Genomic DNA, 25,649 nt, shown 5'->3' with positions numbered 1-25,649 from the left:
TGTAATAAAGACAAAGCCATACTGCCAAAATTCTAGTGCAATCATATAAAGAGTGATTATTCATTAGGTTTGGTTTTATTCTTTGCCTTTTATAAAGCAGTTATCATATGGTTTCACTTATATGTGGAATATAAGAAACAGTGCAGAGGATCATAGGGTAAGGAAGGAAAAACCGAATGGGGAGAAGAACCATGACTCTTAACTATAGGAAACAAACTGGCGGTTTCTGGAGGGGCGGTGGGTATGTGGATAGGGTAATTTGGTGATGGGCATTAAGGAGGGCATGTGATGGGATGAGCACTGGGTGTTATACGCAACTGATAAATTATTGAACACTACATCTGAAACTAAGTATGTACTATATGTTGGCTACTTGAATTTAAATAAAAATAAAAATAGTTACCAAAAAAAAAAAAAAAGGCAATGAAACCATGGCAGGAAGTCTGCCACAGTTCCATTTCAATTTCTTCAGGCATCTTTAGAAACACATGAGACAGCTATTCAGGAACTTACTGTCAATCTGTGACTGTGGACAGAGAGCAAATATGGACATTTTCGGGGTCAGAGCAATTTTAGAGAAATAAGTAAGCAAGAAAAGTAAGTAAAGGAAAGTAAGAGATCAATGTCCAATCCGGGAATGGATTACTGATAAAGAGGGAGAAAGCAGAGTCAAGACAACAAGAACATCCATGGAAGGCCAGCTAGCAGAAAGTGTCTGCAACAGGGCTTCAGGAGCAATGCAAAGCTAAGGGACTGCAGGGTGATAGACTTGTTCCCTCTTTGACAATGGCCCAGCCATTCATACTACGTTTGTTTTTTTAAACTGTTTTCAGTGGATCAAGGCACTAGGAACATTTTTGTAAGTGGCCACAGTAGAGGGCTACTCAGAGGAAGCCTTTTAGAGGACCCAAGGAAGACCTCCTTCTCCAAATCCCTTCCAGCCCAATAGTCATTATTCTTCAATAATAGGTTATTTGTTACTTGCTTCTCCGCAGATGTGAGAAAGACACATAGAACACCAGTCATGAAAGGAACCTTAGAGGTCAGCCTTCTACTCAACACAGGTATCTAATTAACAGCATTCCAAGCTATGTTTGGTCAGAACCCACTTAAACATGGGCAGTAATGAGAAGCACACTAGCTCACAAGATAATCTCTTCTAGTTCTGAATAGCTCTGGTCATTCAAAGTCTTAATTAGTTCAATTGCTGCCCATTAGGACTAGTTCTCCCTGTGCATCTACAGAAAACAAGTCTAAACCCTCTTCCAGTTTTTCCAGTATTTGAAAATAGTTGTCATGTCTTCTCCTAGCTAACAAACTCTGCCTCCTCACCTGTTCCTCACCTTCCAGAGTCCCCAGTTAAAATGGCAAATACTTGATGTGGAAACCTGTCATTTCTGGGATGTGAAAGAGGTAGTTGGAGTGATATATTTGATCCAGAAGAGAGTTAGGGAGATTGGAGGAAGGGTGGTTGAAATGACAGCACTTGGCTTACTTTGCAATTTCCAAAGACCAACTAGGCTAGTACAGTCCTTCACAAAATTCATTTAAAATTTATACCTGCCTGGGGCGCCTGGGTGGCTCAGTCGTTAAGCGACTGCCTTCGGCTCAGGTCATGACCCCGGAGTCCTGGGATCGAGCCCCGCATTGGGCTCCCTGCTCAGCGGGAAGCCTGCTTCTCCCTCTCCCACTCCCCCTGCTTGTGTTCCTTTTCTCACTGTGTCTCTCTCTATCAAATAAATAAAATCTTAAAAAAAAAAAATTTATACCTGCCTAATTGCCAAAGAACTCATCGACACAATATTTTAACATCAAGGAGATTTCCACAAGACTCCAATGGATGAGAAAACCCATTGAACATGTATGCTAAATCACTCAATCAATCCATTCATTGTACATATCCTCAACGCCCTATGCATTGAAGATTGAGATCTCACTTTTTAAGAATTGGTATTATTAAAATGAAGTTCATTCTATGAAAATACATTCTAGAGAGGCATCATTACTGAAGTTCAACACAGATATGCTTCTTAAAATAGCAAATTCCATTTCCCAGCGCCCCCACACCTACCCCACCACCACCCCAGCTCCAGTAGAGATGCCAACTGTGGAATGGCATTCACAGGTCAGAAGAAGCACCCCGAGGGACACAGTGATGCTGAGATTCAAAGAAACACAACATGTGTCGCATCACAAATCCAGTTATTAAGAAAGGTCTGATTGTGGCCGGATATTTACCCTTGAGATAATGTTGTTGCAAGACTTCCGCCCCAGAGAATGAAATCCCCTTTTCCACCCCAGGGCATGAAAGTTCCTTTGAGTACTTGTTCTCAACTTGTTCAGCTGGTATATGCAGAACGCTTAGAGCTATTTTTCTCTTTAAAATGTTAGAAAGAGACTCTTTGTCCTCCTCACATATGACTGGCACTTTATAAAAAAAACTCTTAAAGCCTCAGCCAATATACCCTGAGGGACTGGAGGAGAAAACAGGAGAAATAGCAAAATGTTTCAGCTCACAAGATCTCTGTAGCCTGCTCAGCAATGCAAAGGGTCTCATTGAGGACATAGAAGACAGAGAGCCCTATCTATGTCAAAGAAGTAATATTCATAATAATTGGCATGGATTGAATACTTACTCTGTGCAGGCATTGCCCGAAGCACCTTGCATGGATTAACTCATTTAGCTCTCAGAACAGCCCTAGAAGGTAGTTACTATTCTTATCCCATTTGACAAGTGAAGAATAGGAATAGAGAAGATAAGCAACTCCCCTAAAGTCACACAGGTTGCAGGTAAGTGGCAATGCCAAGATTCAAACTCTGGAGTTTGGGTCTGTGCTCTTAGTATTTTTCTACGGTGCCTCCAAGTATATATGCAATGTGTCACATGATATATATGATGAGTCATATGAAACTACTTTTGTTTCAATGCCAGCCAGCTGTATCAATGATCTTAACTTGTTTCTGCACTGCCAGAGACTTCCAGACCAGCTTTTAATTCTCTCCAGCAGAACTGGTACCATCCTGGTTCAGGGACCAGGTCAAGGCCCACACGGACTCTTCATCACCAGTGGGTGGCAATGTTGTCACATGGAGCCATCAGGGTACAGTGTAGGCTTGGCATCCTCTCTAAAAGTGGAAAGGCCTCCCCACCCTATATAGGTCATTCTACACAACCCCTGAAATGGACTTTCTCTACTGTCCCTGGAACACCCAGGATAATCCTGCAGGAGGAGAGAGGGATGCCCAGGGAACTATTCATTTAAGTGATTTTTCCTCTGTCCTGCCATATCCCTGGTGTATCTCAGTTGTCATTTACACACTGTCTTCCCACTAGGACATGTCTTTCTTAAAGACAGAGACTCTGCAATATTGTCCACAATTTCACTAGCCTAGGGTAGATGTCAGGTAAATGGATGAATCATTAAACTTCAGCTCTTCACAGGCAATCAATTCCACCGTAACAAACAGTCTAAGGAAGAGCTACAAAATCCCCTGTTGTTAGCCAAAATGAACTTGCCCCGGACTTCATGGTGATTCTAGGGTGGGTTCAGCCACCCAAGGATCCTCAGAATAGAATGAACTAACGAAAGCCTCTCAAGACCATTCTCGTCTGGACTCTTGAAACTGCAATACCCAGTCTATCCTTACATTGATCTGACTCTTCCACAAAATGGTCACAGCTTAAGCAGAACAAGTGTCAAGCCAACCTCTGGGTAGATTTCAACACAATAGGCCAGTAATTGATGCAGGCAATGGCTTTCCCAAGCAGCTCCGCAATAATAACTCAAGGGCAGAATTACTCTGTGAAGCTTCTAGAAAAGAGACCTACATTTGTATAAAATCTGAGAAATTCTGAGGCAGGTCCTCTAGAATCCCAAACATTTCTAGAAGCCTGTCATATGTCTGAAATCCCACTATTAAAGAGCTAGGCACTTGGAATTAGGTGGATAATTTATGGCACGTGCAGAAACCTTTTAGGGTTTTTAACCATGAAAAATGAGGGAAATAGATGGTTGCAAGAATGTCTATCCTTCCAATTTTTAGGTAAAACTTAAAAACTTAATATATGTACCTGTTTGTTTAACCTAGGGAATTTACAAAGGTCAGAATTAGAAAAATACACATATTTTTTTTTCTTTTTCAGAATTTTGTCAAATATCCAGGACTTGTTTTCTCAGTTACAGACACACTAGGCTCTGTTTACCCTTTTAGTAGTAGCACATTAATGTAAAGCTTATAAGACACTTTCCTCAGCATTTAAGAAAAAAACTTGGTTTACTTTGATGATTTTTAGAAATACAAACTCATTATAGAAAATTTGGAAAATATAGTATAGAAAGCTCTAAAGAACATCTAAGAGATGATCTCTGTTGACTTTTTGATGCATGTTCTTCCAGTCTTACATATTTCATATTTATACATATACACAGATAACATTTTAGAAAACATAATTTACATCTACTCACATGCTTCTTTCTTCCTACTTCTTTGTCTCTTTTCCATTTTATCTACTTTTAGCCTCTCCCCCTCTGTGTGAATTCTGGAATTTCTCTTTATGCACCCATACATAAGTCTATCTGTTTTACTTTCACACAATTAGAGAGGCTAGAGCCATTGAAAACATGCTCCAGATGATAGTTAGATAATACTAGATAGAAAAATAGATAGATGATAGATATATACAGAGATAGATAAGAAAAGAAGGAAGGAGAGAAAGAAGAATTCATGTATTGTTTGTTTATTTAGATATAGATCTTCTGCATATAAATGGTTTCATGACCTTTGGTAGAAAAAATTTTTCTTGCTTCTGTTTTAGATTCTTTAAAGACCATCATTCATCCTTCTCTTTGTACATGTAATTTCTTCATCACACTTTCTCATTTCCACAGAAATTCTTTGTATAGTCTTAAGTTTATACCTAATTATTTGCATTGACTTCAACTTAAATTGGCTGTTTCTACACATGCTCTGTGGAAACCCCTTCGTTTCCTATTTCTTAATGGCTCCGTTGTTTAGTATGATAGTTCAGGGCTAGAAGGAACTCTAGAAGGAAGTAAATTCTGTTCTGCCTCTCACATCTTCCTGTCCCTTTATGCTATGCCTCGTGCTGTGTGAATTCCTCCCATAATACACTTCCTTAGTGGCCATCTACCCAAGATTGGCCATCTTCAATGTCAGGAAACTCACTACCTCTTAAGTGACCCGGAATATTTTTACATTGCTTTAACACTTAAAATACCCTTTTCTCTGTCACTCTCACTCAGTGCTATTTCTAATTGCTGGAGTTCCACAAAACAATTAAACCATCAAATTATTTGTTTAAAAGGTTCTTTGAAAAACAATTCTATTTACAACAGCATCAAAAAAAAATATTTAGGAATAAATTTAGCCAAGGAGGCTAAAGACTTACACACTGAAAACTACAAAATATTGCTGAAAGAAATTAAAGAAGACACTGATAAATGGGAAGACATCCTTGTTTCATGGATTAAAAGATAATATTGAGATGTCAGTGCTACCCAAAGAGATCTACAGATTCAATGTAATCTCTATATAAATTCCAATGATACTAGATAAAAAAATGGATAAGGAAAGAAGAAAGAAGGAAAAATTTATGTATTGTTTACATAGATCTTCTGCATATAAATGGTTTTGTAACCTTCTGTCAAAAAAATTTTTGTTTTTGTGAAATAGAAAAATCCATCCTAAAATCCATATGGAATCTCAAGGAGCCCCAAATAGCCAAAACAATCGTACAAAAGAAAAACAAAGTTGGAGTTCTCAACACTTACAGATTTCAAAATATACTACAAACCTGCGGTAATCAAAACTCTATAGTACTGGCATAAAGATAGATATATAGATCCATGGAACAGAACTGTGAGTCTAGAAATAATCCCATGCATTTAAGTCAACTGATTTTCAACAAGGGTGTTATGACCATCCAATGGGAAAGAATAGTGCTGGAACAATTGATAGCCATGTACAAAAGAATAAAAATCAGACCCTTACCTTAACACCATATATAATAATTAACTCAAGATGAATCAAGGATCTAAACATAAGACCTAAAACTATAAACTCCTAGAAGAAAACATAGGAGAAAAGCTTTGTGACATTAAATTTGACAATGATTTCTTGGATATGATGACAAAAGGGCAGACAACAAAAGAAAAAATAGGCAAATTGAGCTACATCAAAGTTAAAAGGTTTTGTGCATCAAAGGACATGATCAGCAGAATGAAAAGGCAACCCACAGAATGGGAGAAAATATATGTAAATCATATATCTGATAAGGGGTTAATATCCAGAGTATATAAAGAATTTCTATAACTTAATACCAGAAATTAAACAACCTGATTAAAAATGGATAAAAGACTTAAGGAGACATTTCTCCAAAGAAGATATACAAATAGCCAATAAATACATGAAAAGATACTCAACATGCCTAATCACTGGGCCATGCAAATCAATACCATGAGATATCACTTCACACCTATTAACTCCCTATTATTAAAACAAACAAACACATAAAACAATAACAGGAAATACCAATTGTCTGTAAGGACATGGGAATATTGGAACCCTTGTGTGCTGTTGGCAGGAATATAAAATGGTGCAGCCACTGTGGGAAACACTTTGGTGGTTCTTAAAAAATTAAAAATAGAATTACCACATGATCCAGCAATTCCACTTTTAAGTTTATACCCAAAAGAATTGAAAGCAAGGTCTCAAAGAGGTGATGTTTGTGATAGCATTATTCAAAATTGCCAAAAGGTGGAAACAGCCCAAGTATCTATCGATGGATGAACAGATAAACCACATGTGGTCTAAACATACAATAGAATATTATTCAACCTTGGAAAAGAAGGAAATTGTGACACATGCTACAACGTGGATGAACCTTAGGACATTATGCTGAGTAAAATAAGCCAGTTGCAAAAGCACGAACACTGTTAATTCCACTTAAATGATTCCTTAGAGTAATCAAATTCATAGAGACTGAAAGTGGCATGGTGGTTTCCAGGGGCTGTAGGAGGGATTAATGGAGAGTTACTATTTAATGGATACAGAGTTTGAGTTCTGGAAGATGAAAAGAGTTCTGAAAATGATTGATGGTGATGGTTGCTCAACAATGTGAATGTTGAGTGTACACTACAAATGTATATAATGCCCCTGAACTATACATTTAAAAAGGGTTGAAATGATAAATTTTGTGTTATATATATTTCACCACAATTTTTTAATTAAAAAAAAAGATCTTCAAATATCTGAAGGCTGCTGCTATCATGGTCTCATGGAATAATCTCTCTAGAGTAAACACATAGACATAGACATAGGTGGTTGTCATAATCATCATCATCATCATCTCCATTTTATTATTATTATTTTAAAGATTTTATTTATTTGAAAGAGAGAGCATGAGTGAGGGAGAAGGGCAGAAGGAGAGCAGAAGCAGACTCCCCACTGAGCAGGGAACCCAATGCGGGGCTCAATCTTAGGACCCTGGGATCATGACCTGAGCCAAAGGCAGACACTTAACCAACTGAGCCACCCGGGCACCCCTCATAATTTCCACTGTAGGAACAAGGAAACAGGTGTAGAGAGGGTAATTTTCAAATTCACAGAGCTAGTTAGTATAAACCAGGCCTTGAACCCAAGTTGTGTGGCTCCAGAGTCCTCACACTTACCACGGAAGGGGCATTTGATGTTGGTATCTCTCACCTCCTACTTCCAACCCCCAGGCAAATGTGCAGGTGAGCCTGCTTTAAAAACACCCCCAACAACAACAAATTCACTGTGGATAAATTAGGGAACAGCTACTCAACTTTACAAAGGAGCTTGTTGTCATAAGTGAACCATTTTCAATAACAAGCTCCTCCTGGGACAGGTCAACTAGTTAAAAAGTCACTAATGACTTCCAAGAAGTACTGGAGCAGAGAAACCCAGCCAACAGGTTAGGATCACTGCCAATTAAAGATTAGAACGGTAAAGTATTTCTGGTGTAATGTCCACATTCATAGAAAAACAGTTTTAAAAACTTTTCTTGCACACACATATTTTCCCTGAATAATGGCTATGTGTGGGAGAAATTGTAAAAGCAGAGGGGCTCTGCACAGCGCCTCACTAGGGGTCTCCACATGAGCAGTTTGCCTCCCAGCCCTTCAGTGCTCCCCTGGCATCACTTGACCCAAAGTTCTATTCTCACCTTTGGTAGTACTATTAGTTGGTTCAGTCGTGCACAAAGGTATAATACAGGTGGCTACCAAATTCCAAGGAGTTGCATATAGGTCTGTTCCTTCTGGAAACAGCATGTCATGAAACCCCAACTGCTTTTGTGAAGGGACTACATACAGAGATGAGGCAGGGTGGAGAGAATGGTGTTTGTTACCAAAGGGAACCCAGTAAGAGCTGGTTCTGGGAAGGAGGAAACTCCTGGTGGAAGAGAAGCAGCCACTGTTAGACACTACACCAGGAGAAGGCAGAAAGAAATTCCCTACCTCTCTCTCTTCTCCCCACCAGTTTCTTGCCAGTGTCTCCTTTGGGCAAACCAGAGAGCGAGGGGGCCTGGGTGATACAGTAAGCAAGTGTCAGCCCTCAGGGTATACAGCAGGAGGGGATGGGGTGGAGAGTACATCAGGAGAACAGAAAATAAAGAATGCAATATCTGTATCAGAGTTGGGTAAACTGAGTCATTGAAAGGAAAAGTTTAACATGTTTCAGATCAAAGAGGGAAACCTAGAACCAACACAAGGGTCCCATTTTCCTCTCTGGTCTCACTGATTTTGAATACCTTGAAGGCCTACAAAGAATCATAAACTCTCGGAGGACATCTAATCCCTCAGACTCCTTCCCAATATATGGTGATGTTACAACATGGCCCACAGGGGTCCACCTTTCTTCAGAAGCATTGAGGGTGCTTGTGAGGAGTATGACTCAGCCTCCTGCCTGGATTCATCAGAGACGTTTTCATGAATCACTTGTATGGGAGATGTTGTGGGTGTTATTCTTTCAGTGAATTTGGTACACACACTAAGTGTATCTCTGTTTGATTCATGAAGGTGACTCATCTGAGGAAGTCAACCTGACCATGGTTTATCAGGCAGCTTCTAACGGAGATGTCAATGCTCTGACTTCAGTAATTCGGGAAGACCCTTCCATCCTAGAATGCTGTGACAGTGAAGGTGAGCTATTTATGCATTTTTAATTCTGCAGAATGTTCTGTCCTATTCTTTTAGAGATGGCCTTCAGAGGTGAGCAATGTTAATGAAATTATATATGACAGACCATTTTGATACTGGAGGGACAAGGAGTATCCTGCCTCTGTGGCTGAAAGTCCTTTAGTAATTCTTTACATGATCGTCTTGGACACAAATTTTCCAATTCTTTTATATCACCTTGTATAATGAAGCTAGTTGGTTTGGGTTTACTTTCAACTTCTTTGTATGAATAACTAAAGTAGATAGGCCAAGTAGTTAAAAAAGGAGTATGGAAAGAGGGCTATTTTTGGTAGCATTGGACGTTGGGAAAGTGTGACTATTAAAGCCAGAAAGCAAAGATTTGCTTCTCAGAAGATGGAGTAGATGTACTTTTTTTATTCCTACTGCTAAATATAACTAAAAATCTTGGATGTTGTGTATAATATAAACATAAGAACACTCTGGAAAGTGGAAAGAAAATGACAGACTAGCTAGGACCATGGGACCCAAGGAATGACATGGTGGTAACTTTCCTTGGTTCTCTTTCCAAGTATATCCCATACTTGGAGTTGAAAAAATCCAACAGCCCAGAATGGCTAATAGTCACAGACAAACACACACACACACACACACACACACACAAGCCTGCTCTCTAGCCAAAGAACCAGGAAAGGGACATAGCAAGGCAGAGAACTTTTAGACAATAATGAGTCTACTCCAACCAAACATCACACAAATACACAAGCAAACAAGCAAACTAAAACTTGCTGCCCTAGCCCCATCATTCTAGCAAAGACCAAGTAGAAATCTTGGACCTCCACCCCAACTACTCAGCCTCCCTCCCCCTACCTGTTGGGGTGGTGTCAGAGGAAGCCTTTTTGAGAATTAGTATTTTTACCACCACCTAATAATGAAGAGTCTTCTCCCTCAGATGTCAATGGTAGCTAAGTAGGGAACCTGGACTTCTGATCTGACCTGGCAATGATGAGGTGGCACACATACACCCCTACTTCCCCTTTGGAGCAGTGTCAGAGAAAGCCAACTAAAATAGAGGGTTTAAGTAAGGTTAGGTAACTCAATACAATACCCCAAATGTCCAGGTTTCAATAGAAAATTGTTTGTCATATCAAGAAACAGGAAGACCTCAAACTGAATGAAAAAAGACAATCAATAGATACCAACACTGAGATAACAGATGTTAGAATTATCTGACAGATTCTGAAGAGGCCATGAAAAAAGAAATGCTTCAATGAGCAATTACAAACTTGCTCAAAACAAAAGAAAAAATAGGAAGCCTCAACAAAGAAATAACAGACATAAAGAAGAACCAAATGGAAAATTTTAAAACTAAAAAATACAATAATCACAATTCAAAAATTCAGTAGATAAGCTCAGCAGCAGAATGAGGAAGCAGAGGAAAGGATCAATGAACTTGAAAATAGAACGACAGAAATGAGCCAATCTGAACAACCAAGAGAAAATAGGCTTCTAAAAAAAAGAGCATCAGGGACCTATGGGACTATAACAAAAGTTCTATCATTGTTTTTTCCATCCTAGTACTTGTGGGAAATCATTAATGATTTTTAACCAGTGTACCTGTCCAAGAAGAGCTTGGGAGTTCCTTATCATGACAGCAAAATGTTTTGTAAAGTGAATAGTTGCCCCTAATTATCCATAGTAGTTTTATTTGTTTGCTTGCTTGTTTGTTTGTTTTTAAATCAGACTTACATGTACATCTGCTTTGGGGCTAGAAATGGAAAATGAGGAGAGACAAATGTTAAATACCACTTGTATAATAATGCAAGATCCAGACTCTTTGGGTTCAATCCTAGTTTCTACTGCCTTTGAGAGGAAATGAATATATGACATCTTAAAATTTGTGGGGCACAGCTAAAGCAGTACTGAGGGAAAGCACTAAATACATTTATTAGAAAAGAGGAAAGGTATTAGTCAATAATCTAAGTTCTTACCCCAAGAACCTAGAGAAAGAAAAACAAAATAAACCCAAGGAAAGAAATAATAAAGAAAGAATAGAAATCAATGGATTTGAAAACAGAAAACAAAAAGAAAATCAATGAAGCAAGGAACTGATTCTTTGTGAAAAAAATCAATAAAACTGACAAAATTCTAGCAATACTGACAGAAAATGAAAGAAGTCACAAACTACCACTATCAGGGGTGAAACCAAAGATATCACTACAGACCTTGTGGACATCTAACCAATAAAAAGGAACTACAACAAAAAAACTCTACACACATAAATTTGACTATTTAGATGAAATAGATCATTTCCTCAAAAAAGATAAATTGCAATTCATCCAATAGGAAATAGACTATTTGAATTCCCCTATAACTATTAAGGAAAGTATAGTCATAATTTTTAAATTCCCAGAAAAATAAATTTTCAGGCCTACATAGTTTCTCTGGAATCTTCTACAAACTTTTAAATAATAATTAATATCAATTCTAAATAACCTCTTCCAGAATGAGAAGGAAACTCTTCTCAGTTACACTTATGAAGCTAATATTACCCTGATATTGAAAACAGATGATATAAAGTATGATATAAAAAAAGAACCTAAAGACCAATACTCCTCATGAATGTAAGATAGAGAAAACCTTAGCAAAATATTAGCAAATATAAGTCAGCAATTTATAACTAGAATTACATACCATCACCAATTGGGATTTGTTGTAGGAATGTGTGATTCAGTATTTCAAAATCAATCAGTGTAATCCATCATATTAACCAGCTAAAGAAGAAAAATCACATGATCATATCAATGAATGCAGAAAAGCATGTGAAAAAATTTTATACACATTGGTGATTAAAAACTCAAAAAAATAGGAATAGAGGGGCACATCCTCAATTTGATCTATAAAAAAAGAAAGAAAAACCCTAGAACTAACATTTTACTTAATGGTAAAAAAGACTGAATGCTTTGCCCCTAAGATCAGGAACAAAGCAAAGATGTTCACTCTTTTTTTTTTTTTAATTAACATAATGTATTATTTGTTTCAGGGGTATAGGTCTGTGATTCATCAGTCTTACACAATTCACAGCACTATAGCACATACCCTCCCCCATGTCCATCACCCAGCCACCCCATCCCTCCCACCCCTCTCCACTCCAGCAACCCTCAGTTTGCTTCCTGAGATTAAGATCTCTTACGGTTTGTCTCCCCCTCTGGTTTCATCTTGTTTCATTTTTCCCTCCCTTCTCCTATGATCCTTTGTCTTGTTTCTCAAATTCCTCATATCAGTGAGATCATATGGTAATTGTCTTTCTCTGATTGACTTATTTCACTTAGGATAATACCCTCTAGTTCCACCCACATCATTGCAAAGACAAGATTTCAATTTTTTGATGGCTGCCTAATATTCCATTGTGTGTGTGTGTGTGTGCACAGATGTTCACTCTTACTTATATTCAGCAGAGTGGTGGCAGTTCTAGCCAGTGCAAAAAGGCAATAAAAGGAAATAAAAAGCATATCTACTGAAAATGAAAAAATAAAACTATCCCCTTTTGCACAGCTTGATTGTCCACAAAGAAAATCCTCAGGAAGCTACCAAAAAAACTCCTACAACTAAGTAAGTTCAGCACTGTCACAGGGTATAAGATCAGTCCAGAAAAACAAATTATATTCCTGTATACCAGAAGTGAACACATGGACACCACAATTAAAACTATAATACCATTTGGGATTCCTGGGTGGCTCAGTTGGTTAAGCATCCAACTGTTGATTTCAGCTCAGGTCATGATCTCAGGGTTGTGGAATCAAGCCTTGCATCTGGCTCCATGCTCAACATCGAGCCTGCTTAAGAATCTCTTTCTCTCCCTCTGCCCCTCCCCCTGCTCTCTCTCTCTCTCTCTCACTAAAACAAACAAAAACAAAACAAAACAAAAAAACTACAATACCATTTAAAATCACTCAACAAAGAATACTTAGGTGTGAATATAACAAAATATGTACAAGATTTGTATACTGAAAACTATAAAATGCTGATGACAGAAATCAAAGGAGATCTAAATAAATGGAGAGACATCATGCTTATGGATTAGGAGACTCAAGATAGTAAATATGCAGTGCTTTTCAAATTCATATACAGGTTTAATGCAATTCCTATCAAACCCCAGCAAGATTTTTTTGTAGATATACACAGAATTATCTAAAATTATATAGAAAGGCCAAAGAATTAGTAGAGTTAAATCAATTTTGAAAAAGAATAAGGTGGGAAGGAGAACTTAGGAAGATGGAGGAGCAGGAGGACCTGAGCTCACCCCATCCCATGTTTACCAGATATCATCCACATCCAAGTCAATAAACTGGAAAGTGATCCAAAGACTGACAGAAAAACTCCACAACTAAATATAGAGAAAAAGCTGTCTCTGAAAGGTTAGGAAGGTCAGGAAGTTGGGGGGGTGGGGGGGTGGGGAAGCTACCTGCAGGAGAGAGGGGGCTGCACATGGAGAGGACACAGAAACAGGCCCTTACGCAGGGAGCTCACACTGGGAAGACTGATCCCCATAAGGCTTTTTCCTTAAAAACCAGAGGGGCGGGGTGCCTGGGTGGCTCAGTCGTTAAGCGTCTGCCTTTGGCTCAGGTCATGGTCCCAGGGTCCTGGGATCCAGCCCCGCATCGGGCTCCCTGCTCAGCAGGAAGCCTGCTTCTCCCTCTCCCGCTCCCTCTGCTCGTGTTCCCTTTCTCACTGTGTCTCTCTCTGGCAAATAAATAAATAAAATTTTAAAAACCAGAGGGGCTGGATTCTGTGAGTTTTTAAAACCAGTGGGACTTGGAGCTTAGAGCTTTAAAAGTCAGCTGACTCAGCTCTGGGTGAGCTTGGGAGGGTGAGTGGTAGCTGGGTTGACACGCTTAAAGAGACAGCAGACTATGTGGAGAGGCAATGACAAAATGGCAGTTTACATAACATCAGGGGCAAGTGGGAGACAGATCTGTTCATACTGATTTCTGAAAATGAGGGAACTGGCAGGCACCATTTTCCTCCCCTGCCCCCCATTATAAACATAGAGCCACCTGAGGGAGGTGGGGCTGCACAGACACTGGTAGTCTTGGCCAAGAGCTCAAGGCAAATTTTGTTAAAGCTTCGCACATGCCCTGCCCAGCAGCCGGATACACAACTGTCACCTTGTGCCCCACCCAGCCACAGTGCAGCACCCAGCCAGCCGCATGCCCCCTGATGCCAGGGCACAGCTTCCAGCCACCACAGTACTTCAGGAGATCCAGCATAAGACTAATGGCCCAACACAAATTTTGCTAACACTGTCACCCCATTCCCAAGTTCCCCAGTGGGCATGCTCCCTCAGAGCTGCCCTGCCTGGGTCCCACTAACACCACAGAGAGCAAGCACACCCCACAAAAGGCAGAGAGTCAGTGCAGAGGACTGCACTGAAAGGAAAAGTGACTCAGATGCAACAGCAGGGCGTAAGCAGCACACATAGGATACTCTTCTGAAGGGCCAGGTTCTGGTAAACAGGGGACACTACACTGCAGGGCACTCCAGAATCTCCTTTTCATAAAGTCACTACTTTCAAGAAAAAAGACATAGCTGAGTTTCTTAACACACAGAAACAGACACAGAGACTGCTGTTTCTGCCCCAAACAAAATGAGGAGACAGAGAAATTTATCCCAACTGTAAGAACAGGATAAGGTCATGGCCAGAGATCTAAGTGAAACAAATTTAAGTAACACGTAGAGAATTTAAAGCAATGATCATAAGGATACTCCCTGAACTTGAGAAAAGAGTGGAAGACATGAGTAAGACCCTTAATACAGAGATAAGGAATAATGTAGCAGAGATAAAGAGCTCAGTAAACGAAATGAGAAATACTCTTGGTGGAATGAACAGCAGGATGGAAGAAACAGAGGAATGAATTAGTGACCTAGAAGACAGAGTAATGGAAAGTAATCAGGCTGAACAAAAGAGAGAAAAAATAATTGCACAAAACAAGAATAGACATAGGAATTCAGTGACTCCATTAAACAATTACAGGAGTCACAGAGAAGAGAGAGAAAAGGGGGCAGAAATTTTATTTGAAGAAATAATAGCTGAAAACTTCCCTAATCTGGGGACGGAAACAGATATCCAGATCCAGGACAGACAGAGAATTCCCATCAAAATCAACAAAAGCAGACCTACACCAAGACATATTGTAATTAAATTTGCAAAATATAGTGATAAAGAAAAAAATCTTAAAAGCAGCAAGGCAAAAGAAGTCAGTAAATTACAAGAGAAAGCCCATAAGGCTAGCAAGAAATTTCTCAATAGAAACTTTCTAAGCTGGAAAAGAATGGCATGATAAATTCAAAGTGCTAAATGGGAAAAATCTGCAGCCAAGAATACTCTATCTAGCAAGGCTGTCATTCAGAATAGAAGTCTTGGTAGTAGTCTGACTCTCTGCCTTTTGTGGGGTGTGCTTGCTCTCTGTGGTGTTAGTGGGACCCAGGCAGGGCAGCTCTGAGGGAGCATGCCCACTGGGGAACTTGGGAATGGGGTGACAGTGTTAGCAAAATTTGTGTTGGGCCATTAGTCTTATGCTGGATCTCCTGAAGTACTGTGGTGGCTGGAAGCTGTGCCCTGGCATCAGGGGGCATGCGGCTGGCTGGGTGCTGCACTGTGGCTGGGTGGGGCACAAGGTGACAGTTGTGTATCTGGCTGCTGGGCAGGGCATGTGCGAAGCTTTAACAAAATTTGCCTTGAGCTCTGGGCCAAGACTACTATTCAGAATAGAAGGAGAGATAAAGAGTTTCCCAGACAAACAAAAACTAAAGAGTTCATGACCACTAAACCAGCCCTGCAAGAAATATTAAAGGAGAGACCAAGTGACAGTTTAAAGGCAGGAAACACAAAAGCAGTAAAGATGAATATTTCTGTAAAAAATCAGTCAAGAAACTCACAAAAAAGGGTATAAAATATAATAGCGTGTAACTAAAATGTGGGGAGGAGAAGAGAAAAGAATAGGTTCAAACTTAAATGACCATCAACTTAATATATACTGCTACATGCAAAAGAGGTTATATACAAACCAATATTTCAAACCATATATAAAAAACCACTAATAAACATGGAAAGAATAAAGAGGAAAAAATCTAAATATATCACTAAAGAAAATCGTCAAAACATGAAAGAGAAAGACAAGAAAGGATCAGAGAAAATCTTCAGAAACAACTACAAAACAAGTAATAAAATGACAATAAATGTGTAACTATCAATAACAACTTTGAATGTAAATGGACAAAACACTCCAATTAAAAGACATAGGGTGACAGAATGGATAAAAAAAAAAAACAAGACCATCTATATGCTGCCTACGAGAGACTCATTTCAGACCTAAAGACACCTGCAGTTTGAAAGTGAGGGGATGGAGAAACATCTATCATGCAAATGGACGTCAAAAGAAAGCCAGATAGTAAATACATATATCAGACAAATAAGACTTTAAGACAAAGACTGTAAAACATAGAAAGAAACTATGTGGGCTCCTGGATGGCTCAGTTGGTTAAGCAACTGCCTTTGGCTCAGGTCATGATCCTGGAGTCCCTGGATGGAGTCCCGCATCAGGCTCCCTGCGCGGCGAGGAGTCTGCTTCTCCCTCTGACCCTCCCCACTCTCATGTGCTCTCTCTCATTCTCTCTCTCTCAAATAAATAAATAAAATCTTAAAAAAAAAAAAAAAGAAACTATGTAATAGTTATTATAATAAAGGGGACAATCCAGCAAGAAGATATAACAATTATAAATATTTATGCACCCAACATAAGAGCACCCATTAATAACAAACAGAAAGGAACTAATCAATAATAATAAAATAAGAGTAAGGGACTTTTACACCCTACTTACATCAGTGGTTAGATCATCTAACCAGAAAAATCAACAAGGAAATAATGGCTTTGAATGACACACTGGACCAGAAGGATTTAACAGATATATTTAGAACATTCCATCCTACAACAGAATACCCATTCTTTTCAAATGCACATAAACATTCTCCATACCATGCATATTTTCTGACCACAATGCCATGAAACTAGAAGAACAAATCTGGAAAGACCACAAATACATGGAGTTTAAGTAATATGCTATTAAACAATGAATGGGTCAACCAGGAAATCAGTGGAGAAATTAAAAAGTACATGGAAACAAATAAAAATGAATACACAGGGGTGCCTGGGTGGCTCAGTCAGTTAAGCATCTGCCTTCAGCTCAGGTCATGATCCTGGAGTCCCAGGATTGAGCCCCATATCAGGCTCCCCGCTTGGTGGGGAGTCTGCTTCTCCCTCTGCCCTTCACATGACTCATGCTCACTCTCTCTCTCACTCTCTCTCTGTCAAATAAATACAATCTTAAAAAAAAAAAAGAATATACAATGGTCCAAAACCTTTGGGATTCATCAAAAGTGGTTCTAAGAGGGAAGCCTATAGCAATGCAGGCCTACCTCAGGAAGCAAGAAAAATCTCAAATAAACAACCTAACCCTACACCTAAAGGAGCTAGAAAACGAATAACAAACAAAACCTAAAGCCAGTAGAAGGAAGAAAATAATAAATATTGGGGCAGAAATAAATGATAGAGAAACTAAAAAAACCCAACAGAACAGATCAATGAAACCAGGAGCTGGTTCTTTGAAAAAAAACTCAATAAAATTGATAAACTTCTAGCCAGACTTATCAAGAAATAAAAAAGAAAAAAGACTCAAATAAATAAAATCACAAATGAGAGAGGAGAAATAATAACCAACACCACAGAAATACAAACAATTATAAAAGAATATTATGAAAAACTATATGCCAACAAATTGGACAACCTGGAAGAAATGGCTAAATTCCTAGAAATGTATAAACTGCAAAAACTGAAACAGGAATAAACAGAAAATCTGAACAAACCAATAGCCAGAAAAGAAATTGAATAAGTATTCAAGAAACTCCCAACAAACAAAAATCCAGGACCAGATAGCTTTACAGGTGAATTCTACCCAACATTTAAACAAGAGTCAATATATATTCTCCTTAAACTATTCCAAAAATAGAAAAGGAAGGAAAACTTCCAAATTCATTCTATGAGGCCAGCATTACCCTGATACCAAAATGGGATAAAGACACCACTAAAAAGAGAACCACAGGCCAAAATCCCTGATGAACATAGATGCAAAAATCCTTAAGAAAATACTAGCAAACTAAATTCAACAGTACATTTTAAAAAATCATACACAATCAAGTGGACTTATTCCTGGGTTGCAAGGGTGGTTCAATATTCACAAATCAATCAACATGATACATCACATCAATAAGAAAAAGGATAAGAACTATATGATCATTTCAATAAATGGAGAAAAAGCATTTGACACCCATTCATGATAAAAATCCTCAACAAAGTAGGTTTAGAAGGAATATACCTCAACAAAATAAAGGCCATCAATGAAAAATCCACAGCTAATATCATCCTCACTGGGGAAAAACTGAGAGCTTTTCCTCTATGTCAGGAATAAGACAAGGATGTCCATTCTCACCACTTCCATTGAACATAGTACTGGAAGTCCCAGCTACAGCAATCATATGAGAAAAGGGACTAAATCAGTAAGGAAGTAGTAAAACATTCACTATGTGCAGATGACATCATATTATATATAGAAAACTGAAAAGACTACACCAAAAAACTGTTAGAACTGATATATGAATTCAGTGAAGTTGCAGGGTATAAAATCAATGGACAGAAATCTGGTGTATTTCTCTACACCAATAATAAAGCACCAGAAAGAGAAATTAAGGTAGCAATCCTATTTGCAATTGCACCAAAAACCATGAGATACTTAGGAATAAACTAACCAAAGAGGTGAAAGACCTGTACTCTGAAAACTATAAAACACTGATGAAAGAAATTGAAGTGACACAAAGAAATGGAAAGCCATTCCATGCTCATGGATTGAAAGAACAAATATTGTTAAAATGTCCATGCTACTCAAAGCAACCTACACATTTAATGCAATCCCTATCAAAATACCAACAGCATTTTTTACAGAACTAGAACAAACAATTCTAAAATTTGTATGGAACCACAAAAGACCCTAAATAGCCAAAGCAATTTTGAAAAAGAAAAACAAAGCTGGAGGCATCATAATTCTGGACTTCCAGTTATATTACAGAGCTATAGTGGTCAAAACAGTATGGTACTTGCACAAAAGTAGACATATAGCTCAATAGAACAGGATAGAAAACCCAGAAATAAACCCACAACTATATGGTCAATCTTCAACAAAGCAGGAAAGAATATCCAATGGGAAAGGGATAATCTCTTCAACAAATGGTATAGGGAAAACTGGATAGCAACACATAAAAGAAAGAAACTGGGCCACTTTCTCACACCATACACAAAAATAAATTCAAAATGGATTAAAAACCTAAGTGTGAGACTTGAAGCCATAAAAATTGTAGAAGAGAACCTCTTTGACATTGGCTGCAGCAACTTTTTTCTAGATATATCTCCTGAGGCAAGGGAAACAAAAGCAAAAATAAACTATTAGTACTACATCAAAATAAAAAGCTTCTGCACAGTGAAGGAAACAATCAACAAAACTGAAACGCAACCTATGGAATGGGAGAAGATATTTGCAAATGACATGTCTGATAAAGGGTTAGTGTGCAAAATATAGAAAGAACTTATAAAACTCAACACCCAAAAAACAAATGATCCAATTTAAAAATGAGCAGAAGACATGAACAGACATTTATCCAAAGAAAACATACACATGGCCAACTGACGATTGAAAAGATGTTCATCATCACTTATCATCAGGGAAATGCAAATCAAAACTACAATGAAGTGTCACCCCACACCCATCAGAATGGCTAAAATCAACAACACAAGATACAACGGATGTTGGCAAGGATGTGGAAAAAAAGGAACCCTCACATACTGTTGGTGGGAATGCAAACTGATGCAGCCACTATGGGAAAAAGTATGGAGGTCCCCCCAAAAAGTTAAAAAATAGAACTACCCTATGACCCTCAAAAATACAAAAACACTAACTCAAAGGAATACATGCCCCTGTGTTTATAGGAGCCTTATTTACAGTAGCCAAGCTATGGAAGCAGCCCCCAAGTTTCCATGAATGGGTAGAGAAGATGTGGTATATACACACAGTGGAATATTATTCAGCCATAAAAAAGAATGAAATCTTGCCATTTGCGACAACATGGATGGAGCTAGAGAATATAATGCTAAGCGAAATAAGTCAGAGAAAGACAAATACCATATGATTTCACTCATATGTGGAATTTAAGAAAAAACAAATGAGCAAAGGGAAAAAAAGAGAGAGAGAGAGAGAGAAACCAAGAAATAGGCTTTTAATTATAGAGAACACACTGATGGCTACCAGAAGGGAGGTGGGTAGGGGGATGGGTTAAAAAGGTGATGGGGATTAAGGAGGGCACTGGTCATGATGAGCACTGGGTGACATATGGAAGTGTTGAATCACTATACTGTACACCTGAAACTAATATCACACTGTATATTAACTGGAATTAAAATAAAAATGTTAAAAAAAAAGAATAAAGCAGGAGGAATCAGTCTGCCAAATTTCAAGACTTATTGTATGGCTACAGAAATCAAGACTGTGGAAATGGCTGAGGATTACACACATAGATTAATGGAAAAGAATGAAAAATTCAGAAATAGACTCACACAAATATACTCAACTGATCTCTGACAAAGGTGCAAATGTAATTCAGTGGAAGAAAGGCTCTTCAACAAACAGTGCTAGAGCAATTCAACACCCACAAACAGAAAAACGAAGACAGAGGGAGGGAGGGAAGAAGGGAAAGAGGAGAGAGAGGAAGAAATAAAAAAGGAACTATTGAGACTAAGGAAGACATAGTGCTTCACTGCTGCTTTTACCCAAAGAGCACTGGAAGGGAGAGATTTGCAGAGCAACTGGGTTGCCCGCGCAATCTTTCGGTGAGAACAGCAGTCCCGCCATTTGTCCATTCTCAGGGATCTCCTAGGGTCACAGCTTGCAGGTTCACAGGAAGAAGGTGTGAATCGCCTATGAAAACACTTGTAAACAAGTCTCACGTTGGCAAGGGACTGTGTCTGAGGTTTGGTTTCTTCACCTGAAGGAGTGTGAAGCACCTGGATTCTGCTTCACCAGGCTAGCTTGTTCCAGCAGGCCTACAAGTTAATCAGAATGTGTAATTTCATCTCTGTTTTTGTTCAGAAAGAAAAGACATGAAGAGCCAAATGCCTTGGCTTATATTAATAACCAAAACAGAGAAGTATTGCAACAAAGGTGGACCCTTTCCTTAAGACTGTATGCAAGCTAAGGCTAGGCTGCCATCACTGCCCTTTATCACCCACCACCTCTAATAAAAGTGTGCTGGAACTGTCTGCCTGGCTCAAGTTGCTTTCCAGACGCTTCCGGATCCTACATTGTTCAAGCCAAGTGAGGATAAACCTGCCTGTTAGTCCCAAATTGTGCTGATTCTCAAGGTAGTAATGAGGAATTTTTATCATTGGCACGAAATGTTTTATCAACCAATTACTGCAAAATTATAGAAGATTTAGTAGAGCTAGAAAAAATACACAGTTTATATAAATGTAGCAACAATCATCTTCATTTCTCTTCAGTCCCATGTAGCTCAACAGCTGGGTTTGTATTGAGGGCAGCTCATTTATCTGCAACGAGCATATATAGGCAAAAAATTTTGCCCATAAATTTCACAAGTCAAATATTATTAAAGGCTGTTGAAATGTCTCCTTCCAGGATGTACACCCTTGATGCATGCAGTTTCTGGACGTCAAGTGGACACAGTGAAGCTATTGTTGAAGATGGGGGCCAATATTAACATGCAGGATGCTTATGGTCGCACAAGTCTATGCCTGGCAACCTATTTGGTACCAACTCTGTCTTTGGTGGCTGTCAGGGAGTGGGGAGGGCTAAACGTGTTGTTATGGGGTCCCCCTTGTGGAAGAGTATTCTTGGATTTATGCAGCTAGCCAGTGGAAGCAGAACTTGAATCTTTGCTCTAATCATCTCTGACAATTATAGCACTATGAAGAGTTGGTTTTGTGGATCTGAGTCATTTTGGATCTTCCTAACAATCCTCCAAGATAGAGGCGATATTGCCATCACAGAAATTTTACTTTCCATCTTAACTGCATCAGAATTTGCCTTGGGGCATTTCTGGACATACTTGGTACTCCTTCTAAGAACACAGTCCATTAATACCCTGAGTGGGTGGTAGTCCTTGAAGCTACAGGTAACATTGTGGGGTAGGATCAGTTGAGTGGAAGCTGGAGAATATGGGGAACATTGGGAACTGGGAAAATTGGGGGGGGGTAGGAGTAGGGGAGACATGTCAGGCTATTAAGTGGCAATACCAAGCATAGGACTCAACCCACAATCAATACTAAGTATAAAAGTTATATAGAGTGAGTCCTCATCAAGAGATTTCAGCTTAGCATTTCCCAACATTAGAGCACGTTTGGTAAGCTTTACTGAAAACCTTCAAGTCCCTCTCTTTTCAAATCCTCCCTCAAATCCTTCTAAGAAACCACAGGGCTACCTTGAGTATGTGTCAAGCAAGTTCTTAGTGCCACAGGTGGGTCATCATTCTCCTTTATCTCCAATGAGGTTCCTGGAAATCTTCCTCTAACTATTGTTGCTGCTGAAGCAGATTCTTGGATTTGCTATTGCTGCCCATTGACAGCAGGGGATTTGCCCTGAGCAAGCCCCACTCTGTCTTGCAACTGTCCTGCTGAAGTAGGAATGTCCCTTCCCCAAACACCACACCTTCCTGCCACGATCTAGCAGAGATTGCATGAGACATGGCCCAATTCTTGCAGAGATTTTCTTTAGAAACTACTTTTTCTTTTTCTATTTGCATGCCCTCTTTCTCTAAGGCTTAGACATGAAACTAGAAAGAATTTTTTTTTTTCCCGAAGTGCTGGAGTACTTGTTTCAAATGCACTTTCCAGGAGTACACCCTAGACCTCCTGAGACAGATACTGTGAGCAGACATGGGTAGTGGGTGGGGAGGAGGTGTCTGCATGTTAAAGAAACCTCCCTGGCCATTTTTATACCCACTCAAGTTTGAAAACCACTGGTCTATGAGTACTAGGTGAAGTCTCATATCTCAGAGAGACATAGGAATGCCCTCCTAGCCCCTTCCCTTCTAAAGCATGCCCCAATAACTGCTCCTGCAATGGATTTTTTCTTTTTTCTTTTTTTCTTTTTTCTGTATCCAAGCTGAGGAGAAGAGAAAATTTGGATCAGGGGGTGGAGGAAGTGAATAGAGATGGTTTCTAAAGTTGACTGCTACTTGCATAGAGAATAGACGGAATCCAAACTGCACTTCATTCAAAATTCTAAAGTTCCAGGATTGGGAAGAGTTATCTTGTAGATCACAGTGAATAGTGAGCCTAGAGAGGTGCTCCCTTTGCAGACAGCTCTTCCTAGGAATGCGTTCTAAGGAGCTACATGAGGGAAATAGGCTTGCATGAAAGCATGTGGCATCGCCCTGTTAATGATGCCCCCCTTCTTTGTGATAACCAAAGGAAGGACCCATCCCTGTTTCTTATGAGGCTTCCAGGGAAGGGTGAGGGGTGGTCCTGGGGATTGCACTGTGGAGCCCACCACTCCCTTCTAGCAATGTTTGAATTCAAGTATTAAAAGAGAAACTTGGGAAAGCGGGCACTTAGAAATTAAGTGTCCGTCACAGCTCCAAACTCAATATACAAATATACTTACCATGGATGTGTAACCTTAGGCAAATCACTTTACCTCTTTGTGCCTCCTTCCTCATTTGTAAAATGTAGTAAAAAATAATATCCTACATTTATCACAAGTGAAAGAGAAACATGTGGAACCACCCAGCACATAGTGAAAAATGTACTTATTGGTTCTGAATAGTGACCACTGGTTTCAAGTATATTCAGTGATTTTCTGATTTCTTTTCTGAAGAAAAAGAGAAAACCACATACACACAGTTCCAGGAAATGTTGCAAAATGATAAATATGTTTCAAACCCTCCCCCATCAGAAGATCTGTTTTCAAAAACTATAAAACTTAGGCAACTCTAAAATTTGCCCAGCATGCCTTTCTTTTGGGTTTCCCAGCCATATTTTTTCCTTTTAATTAGAGATCTTGATGACTTGGACATTAGCAACTAAAACCAGATTTAATACATTAGGAAACTATAACTCAAGACTGAACAACATTTGCTTCTACTTAAGACATATATTATCGGTCAACTCAAAATGATATTCAATATTAGAACCTATGAATGTGCTCTTACTGAAAGATTTTTTCCAGAATTTCCAGAACCAAAAGGTTCTTTTCTTATTATCTTTCTGCTCCTTTCATTTAGTAACATTTTGATTTTCATTGCTTCCAGTATTGTGAGGGAAAATCAGTCATTCTCATCTGACTGGGTAGTCTTGAAGCTTAACTATACAGGAATGGAGGAAGGTGGGAGAGAGAGTTATATATATTATTCTCATAATAATAGTTTCATCTACTTATATGTCTACTTATAATTGAATGAGTAACCCCAGTGGCTCTGGATGAATGTAGGAGGCACTCTCCTTACCCAAACTTGGTTATCAGTAGAGTTGAGTCAGTTACTTAAAGTAATATAGAACAGAAAGGGAGGGAGGACTAGCTGTCCATTTTATCTGCCCTTTGAAATGAGAGATAATTGGGAAATGACCCAGCTATAAGTGCTAACCAGGAAGGCAACAAGCATGAGGTGCAGTAATATCACTCTCAATCTGGAGGATCAGTAGACAGCAGGGAGTTTACATGAAGTTTCTTGGGGGAATTCATAGTGAGCGAAACACAACTATAGGGAACACTTAGAGGGTCCTGGTGATAGCCCCATATTCAGCATCAGAAAAATCATTCAACAAGATGGCAGGGGCTGAGCCATTGGATTAGGGCTCAGGTCAGGATTCTAGATATTGGGAGGAGACAGACTAGAATAAGCAAAATATTACCCTCGTAGTTACTAGAAAGGGAACTTGGAAAAGTGGACCAAAGCTTGTTTATCAGATATAGATAAACTGAGGCACAGAGTGGAGACTGGAACTCAAGAATGACATAGGAGCCCAATTTTTGGAATTGGACCATGGCACCTGGGTCAGACCATTGACAAGCATGATTTGGAGCTAAGCTCATAGAATGAGAGGCTAGAGCTACCATGTGCCACATTTAGCCCTAGGAACTCAGTATAAAAGTAGAAAACAGCAAGTAAGAAATGGGAAATGGGAGACAGGGGAGAGAGTCTAGGAAACTCAGGAATCCACACCTCAAGACCTTCAGCCTTCTGTTGAAGTGCCTAAATTGAAGAGTTGTGATCCTTAACCACTTCAAATCAATAAAACATGGTTTTAGTCACACCAAAGAAGAAAGAGAAAGAAAACTGGAGAAAGTTTGTTG

The 25,649-nt window shown here is 39.0% G+C and overlaps 1 protein-coding gene across 1 annotated transcript in view; it reads left to right on the top strand.

Annotated features, from left to right (window-relative positions):
• ANKRD55 (ankyrin repeat domain 55) overlaps window positions 1–25,649 on the top strand; it is a 267,455-nt gene that overhangs the window by 194,140 nt on the left and 47,666 nt on the right. Inside the window, exons 7-8 of the mRNA XM_035014447.1 lie at window positions 9,063–9,185; window positions 21,975–22,105. Of these exons, the coding sequence (XP_034870338.1) occupies window positions 9,063–9,185; window positions 21,975–22,105 (254 nt within the window). The remainder of the gene's footprint in view (window positions 1–9,062; window positions 9,186–21,974; window positions 22,106–25,649) is intronic.

This window comes from Mirounga leonina, unplaced genomic scaffold (genome assembly GCF_011800145.1).
Source record: "Mirounga leonina isolate KUSES-001 unplaced genomic scaffold, KU_Mleo_1.0 Mir_168, whole genome shotgun sequence".
Classification (NCBI taxonomy): domain Eukaryota; kingdom Metazoa; phylum Chordata; class Mammalia; order Carnivora; family Phocidae; genus Mirounga; species Mirounga leonina.
This window is presented reverse-complemented; position numbering and strand designations above follow the sequence as displayed.